Source organism: Sinocyclocheilus anshuiensis, unplaced genomic scaffold, assembly GCF_001515605.1.
Source record: "Sinocyclocheilus anshuiensis isolate Anshui unplaced genomic scaffold, SAMN03320099.WGS_v1.1 scaffold882, whole genome shotgun sequence".
NCBI lineage: Eukaryota > Metazoa > Chordata > Actinopteri > Cypriniformes > Cyprinidae > Sinocyclocheilus > Sinocyclocheilus anshuiensis.
Window position 1 is genome coordinate 803,583 of NW_015540910.1, and position 7,103 is coordinate 810,685.

Genomic DNA, 7,103 nt, shown 5'->3' on the forward strand with positions numbered 1-7,103 from the left:
CAAACGTTACTCTACACTGCTCAAAACTCATGTTTGAATCGTCAGTGGAAAATTCTTTAAAACGTACTTACAGTCTGTGAGTCAGAACAGCCAGCATTGTAGTCTACTCTACCAGGATCAGGAAACAGTCCTCCATAAAATGCGCTGGACACATCGGAATATTTGGGTTGAACTGTTCTGGAACAGTGTTGTAAATACAACTTAACCACTGATTTCTAGTCGTGTCCTCTTTTGGAAGGCCAAACAAAGTAGTTTTGCTTTCACAACAAAACTCCATCAAAATCGTACCCAGAAACTGAACATAATACAAGGGTTAAACTTAAAGGCCTGAGCTTCAAGCCAGGTTTCTTTGCGTATAATTACTTTCTATCTTAAGAACAGCTGTTTGTTTTGATAAGTGTGTAAATAATAGAAATACGACTTTATGTATTAGATTCAGAAAATAGCTCAAATGTGTTGTAGCAAAAGGTCAATAAGTTGAACTTTGAAAGTCTCTGATCACAAACAGCATCTACTCAATAAACATACAACTTAACACAATTTCACAGCCAAAACATGTACATTTCACATGGATATGGGAGTTATATCTTTATAACAGTTTTTGGTGCAATGGACACATTTGACTTTGGAAGACTTCAGATAGTGGTCTCCTGGTCTGGATTTTCATCGCATTTTATGATAGCTGAAGATACATTCCTATTGCCAGTTGAAACACCATTGCCATCCTGTTCTGGAGCTTTTAATTGGGACTTCAGTGCTCGCTTCTTTTCACGATGAGACAGTCTATTGTACAGGACTCCACACAGCACAAAGGATGCAGCAAACAGGCCATAAATAACACCCAAGTAAGAATTTCTGTAGAGAAAAAAAATAATGTTATGACTGCAGTAATGAAAACACAAGTTGCAAGTTTAAGTTTAAAGGGGTGGTTGATTGCGATTTCACTTTTAACATTAGTTAGTGTGTAATGTTGCTGATTGAGCATTAACAATATCTGCACAGTTGTGGCGCTGAAAGTTCAATGCAAACTAAGATATCGCCTTTTAAAATTCTGGCAGTTTAATGCCTACAAATACGACTCGTAGGAACTACAACGAGTTACTTCCCGGGTTTGTGACATCACAAGCCCAGACAAACCCTGCCCCCGGGAACATGCAACAAAGGGGATAGGGCCATGTTGCGCTGCTTTAGAGAAGAGGAAGAAAACTAGGGGTGCACGTAAAAATATATTCATATGTCTTCTAACAATTCTAAAAGATTCACAAGTTTCAAAATCAATGTTCTAAAGCAGCGGTTCTCAATCCTGTTCCTCGCGTCGCCCTGCTCTGTACACGCTCTGCATCTCTCTCGCTCTCTCTCTCTCTCTCGCTCTCTCTCTCTCAATCTCTCATTCAGATCACCAGCTCAGCTCAAACAATGAACTGTTCCATTTATACACTTATTTTTACATAGCTATGAGAAGCGTTATACATGGACGTGCGTGCATTTGCCGTACTGTATTAAAGCTTTAATCAGGATAAAACCGTATATTAAAAACTAACAGAAGCAGTAGCATTTACAAATAACAGCGTATCTAAAAGTACGAAACACACAACAAACAAAAAACATACCATTAAGAGCCGTGCTTGCACAGGTTCTGTGCAATCCTCTTCACGAATATCCTCTGCGTCTCAATCGGGCTCAAATTGATAAGCAATATAGATGACGCCATTGTTTACAATACAACCGGAGCACATGCCGCTGAGGTGAGGGGCGGGACGACTAGATGCGCACTAGAGGCGGTTTAGCCAATCACAACACACTGCACTAGCTAACCAATCAGAGCCCATCGCGTATTTCTGAGGGAGGGGCTTCATAAAATGGGGGGGTGGAGTCAAAAGTAAAAATTTGGCTTTAGAGAAGAGGAAGAGAAAACTAGAGGTGCATGTAAAAATCTAGATGCGCACTAGAGGCGGTTTAGCCAATCACAACACACTGCACTAGCTAACCAATCAGAGCCCATCGCGTATTTCTGAGGGAGGGGCTTCATAAAATGGGGGGGTGGAGTCAAAAGTAAAAATTTGTATATTATATTATATTATATTAATTTAAACAATTATTATCAAACAATTATATTAATTTAGTAACAAAAATATATCTTAGTATAGGCTATATCTTTAGAGTTTTATAATTCATTATCTTCTAGTTGATCCACCAGTTCACATTTACAACTGCGTGTTTTTTGCGTAAAAATTAAGGGTCGTCGGCAACTGGACAACCTTGGAATTTGTTGTCGTGATTATTCATATAATGAGGTTTGGCACCTTACAAACTGCGAGAGTTTTACCAGAAGCAAATGTAGCAAACATATAAAATACGCCCAGTGGGATTTTTTTTTTTTTTCATAGAAAGATTAAAAATACGGGAGAAATATTTAAACGGGATGATAGCGGGATAGAATGGTAAAATACGTGAGAATCCCAGGAAAAACGGGAGGGTTGACAGGTATGATCAAGCCTAGAAAAAAAAACAGTCAACCACCCTTTTAATACAAGTGTTAAAAGTTATAAGCTGCAGAAATATACAATTTTCACAATTCAAACTATTTTCCTGTTGACACTGTAAAGCTGCTTTGACACAACCAGTATTGTATAAAGTGCTATATAAATAAAGGTGACTTGACTTGACTTGACAATTTTGAGCTGATGGTGGCGCTAGAGGGCTTGAAGGGAAAACTATCAAATTATTCTGAGGATTATTCTGGTCATTCGCTTACAAAAGAATTTTGCAACAACAAAAACATTAAACCTACATTCGCACTTCCAGAAATTCAACAAACAAACATATAGAAGTGATTCTGGAAGTGCCAGTGTAAGTTTACTAACCTGAAGGCAATGGAATCATAGATACGACACGCTCCTCTCCCTCCACATTGTTTTGTGCCCCATTTCAGACAGGTCCTGTCAATCAAGGCTCCAAAATATATTGCAGGGGGAATGCCACCTAGAAAAGTTTTTTTTTTTTTTCCCCTTCGATCAACTCGATATATTTTTTTTCTGTTGTATTATAATCTTGTCTTGAAAATAAATACAATAGAAATCCTCTTACCCAGAGTCCGAATAAGCAGGATATGCACACCAAGAGCCAAAGACTTTAGTTCTGGATTTATGGATCTAAGAAAATAACAGTGAAAAGAACATATTAAAATATCTGTTTCCCAATCAGAAATGTCCTAAACAAATAATTCTAAAACAAACGTAATACAGAATTTATTTTTGTTTTATTTATGTGCCAAGGGAAAACTTGCATCTACACTGCATATAAAGGTATATTGTGTGGATAAACGTGAGGGAGGAATGTCTAACAGGGTGGAATATTAATGAAATATACTTTGAAAAAGGTATGTTTGTTAGCAGCTATACATAGCCACACATTATGTATTTTTAAAGAAATGGTGTTACTTCAACCCTGTTAGTCTACTCATCAACTGTGTTATGTCATACATTATAAAATACACTGTAAATATTGTAAAAACAAAGTTTTGATGCATTTGTGCATTTCTTTCTTTCTTTCTTTCTTTCTGTCTCTTTTTTAATGTTTCATTACAGTCATTACATTTCATTGTTTATTACCCATGTACTGTATTACATTACATAGTTTATCTTAAAGACAATCAATTATTTTAAAGGTGTTATTACACTGTTGGAAACAATCATTACCTGAGCAGAATAATGTAACCTGGTGTTGCTGCACAAGCCGGGAAAAAGGAACCAATGATTGTCACCGCCATGTAGAACTTAAACATGTAGTCACAATCACTCTTGCGAGGGCACTGGCCCAGCACTGCTGACATGTTTGCATATGAGAAAGGCGAATCTCCAATACAGGTGCAGTTGTGGAATACCTTTGAAATGAGTCAGACTGTGTCAACTACTACAAAACAAACAAATGCAGTAGGGTCTTAATACCGTAAACCCTACAGTATCTATGTTTTTTTTTTTTTTTGTCTGTTTGTTTTGTTCGTTCCCCATTAAAATGTAGTAGTAAACAAAGGTTTAGGATTTGGTCATTTCTACAGTGATGAAATTTAGGTTAAACAATAAATATTCAACACTAATTCAAGGTCACTAATCAAATGTACAGTAACCACCCATGTTCAGGTTTTTGTACAAAAGGTCACATTTGAAGCACACAAAACAGGCATCACATGGATCATCAGGTTTACACAAATACTTAATGCCAGCTCAAGTGCTGCTGTCAAAAGGGGGAACTACTAAATACAGAAACATATTGAAAATCTAATTATATACATATTACATACATATTTTTTCAGTACATTTTTTCACTCAAAATGTTGAATGACAAATAAAAATCAAATTTGGCAAAATAGAACCATTTTCACTAGTGGTGTAAATAATCAATACAAGCACTAGCATTGCTAGTACTAATATTCTAATTTGCAGTGGTGGACGAAGTACACAAATCAAGTACTTGAGTAAAAGTATAGCTACGTATAATAAAATATTACTTGAAAAATTTACTTAAGTACAGTAGCGAAGTAAAACTACTCCGTTACTGTCCACCACTGCTAATTTGGCATGTTTGTATACAATGTGTGGCTCCCCCTAAAATAATTAAAATACAATTTAAAACAACAGAAAATTGCTAGGACATTTCGAAATTTAATTAGTTTCTCTGCCTTTGTGAATTGACTTTTCTGTTAATTGAACAAATAATATGTATGGCTAAAATTTGTTTCACAAAGGTAAATATTACGACAGCAGTTTCACATTTGACGTTTGAGTTTGTCTACACAAATGTGTCACTGTAGGTATACATGGATGTTGTATACTATCGAAACAACAACAACAACAAAAAAGGTATAGAAGCATAGAAGTCTGTGGGTAAAACAGATTGAGCAACAGGCATGTAAAGGTCTGGAAAAGTGGGAATAGCTTACCATCTCCTTGCCAACTCCAGTGGAGGTTTGGCAGCCAGCGAGGCACGGGGAGGCATAGGTCAAGCCATTGCTGGTGGCGCATATGGGATCCCAGTGCTTAAGAGAGCAGGAGCAAGCCATGTTACATTGAGAAATTAGTGTATTCTGCTGGTAGGACACCTCTGGAGCCCTGTTTGAAATAAACAGAATAATTAAACCACTTTATATTTAGTTCAGTTACACCTGATAGAGATAAAAATGATTGTATGTTCCTTTGCTTTTAAAAAAAAATCATTGTGATGCTCTGTTTGGTATCTGAAAGACCCCCATTTTGGGATCTGAGAAACCCACAATAATGTCTCAGAACTACTGAACATTTATTACTAAATACAAAAAAAATATTTTTCCAATTTTGGTCTGATCAGAGTATAATAATTATGTTTTTTAATTATTATTACTTATTTTACTGCTGTCAGTTTAACGGTTAACTTAATTAGTTATGAAAAAATAACGCGATTAAAATATTTTAACACAGTTAACGCACTGGCCCTGCCCCCAGACCTGTACGTCATCTTACATTTCATACAGTGGACTGCTGACAAATATGATGCAGGGCAACAACTTCATAAATGCAATTGTGCACTGAAATTCAAGATATTGGGGCCAAAAATGCTCCTGTATGAGTTTGTCTCATATTTATAAGGGATATCACACGAGCAGCGAGAACAATATCACACGAGTGCTGTTTGTCCCGAATAGCACGAATGCAAATGTGTTTTTACACAACAGTTCAGTAAATAAGACATTAATATTGTGTTATATTTTAAACACAATATTGTCTGTTTTTGCTCAGTTTTGCCAACAAAAATATTACCTATAAAGCACAGCAGAACTGTTGTGCATCTCCGAGCAACACAGCGGTGTTTAGTTTCTGAATGAATCCGCTTTTTGAACGAATCATGTGAACAGATGATTCAAAGACCCATTCATAAAGAGACCCATTTACTTAATTCCTGAATGAATCAGCCGTTTGAACGAATCGAATGAAAGACTCAAAGACATTTACCGCCACCTGCTGGCAGTTTTAGTTTCTTATTTAGAGTAGCCTATTATTTCATTAAAAAAGGGGGATAAAAGGAAAATAAAAAAAGAAAAACTTTAAAGGGATAGTTCACCCAAAAAATTTGTATGACGTCATGATTTACTCAAACCTAAATGACTTACCTTCCTTTGTTGAACATAAAATAAGTTATTTTGAAGACTGTAACAAAGCTGTTTTGGTTACCAATGACTTCCATTGCATGAATGAAAAAAAAAACTGAGATGTTTCTCAAATTATCTTCTTTTGTGTTCCAAAGTTTATATTAGGCCGTTGTAGCCTAAGCGTTTATATGTAATACATTTTATGTTGAATCAAATAAAATATTTATTTCTAAAGATACTATTTGTAATGTCTACTTAATACTTTCTCATTTAACACAAAAATAGCATTAAATAATCTTTTGGGGGTATTTTCAATGCCAAATGTAATTTGCGATTAATTAGATTAATTAATTGACACATCATGTAATTAATTAGATTAAAAATGTTAATCGACTGACAGCCCAAATGTTTTATTTGTTTTTATATATACTGCAAGTTTCATAGCTTAAGACGTCCTCCTCATTATAATCAAAGCATTTATTTAATCAAGCTCCAAAAAATAGCTCGTTTTGGATCCAATGGGGCAAGGTGATGTCACCTAGCCCCAACCGATTGTCTGTCGTCAATTGGACAAATGGAGTGAAAGAACGTTTGCTTTGACGCATTTGGTTTAAAAGCTCATTCACATCTTTGTACAGATATCAGAAGAATCCCAGAGTAAGGAACAAGTGGATCGTTTAATTTTTAATGGCATCTGGGATTGTGTAAGAGGATTGATCGGAGCATTTTGTTTTGTAAATGAGGCACAGTGTCATGGATAGTTCACAAAAAAAAACAAAAAACATTTGTTGAAAGATGAAGCGGTACTAGATCTGACTGCAGCTGCATCACATTGTAAGTAGGCTTGCCGCGATAGACTACGTCACTTGCCTACCGCGTCACCGACCCCCACCGTCGTTTTGATTTTTTATAGTAATAAAAATCATTTAGTTCAGTAAAAGAACAGACACTACAATTAAAAACTGAACGTGGATGCTTCAAT

The 7,103-nt window shown here is 35.8% G+C and overlaps 1 protein-coding gene across 3 annotated transcripts in view; it reads right to left on the reverse strand.

Annotated features, from left to right (window-relative positions):
• Nucleotides 1-575: 575 nt before the first annotated feature.
• The window catches only part of LOC107689242 (solute carrier organic anion transporter family member 1C1-like), a 30,059-nt gene continuing 23,531 nt past the window's right edge, over nt 576-7,103 (reverse strand). For all 3 annotated transcript variants that reach the window (XM_016487182.1, XM_016487181.1, XM_016487183.1), the window contains 5 exons: nt 4,940-5,108; nt 3,699-3,883; nt 3,088-3,152; nt 2,865-2,982; nt 576-855 (listed from right to left, as the gene is read on the reverse strand). In XM_016487182.1, the coding sequence (XP_016342668.1) occupies nt 636-855; nt 2,865-2,982; nt 3,088-3,152; nt 3,699-3,883; nt 4,940-5,108 (757 nt within the window). In that variant the 3' untranslated portion in view covers nt 576-635. The remainder of the gene's footprint in view (nt 856-2,864; nt 2,983-3,087; nt 3,153-3,698; nt 3,884-4,939; nt 5,109-7,103) is intronic.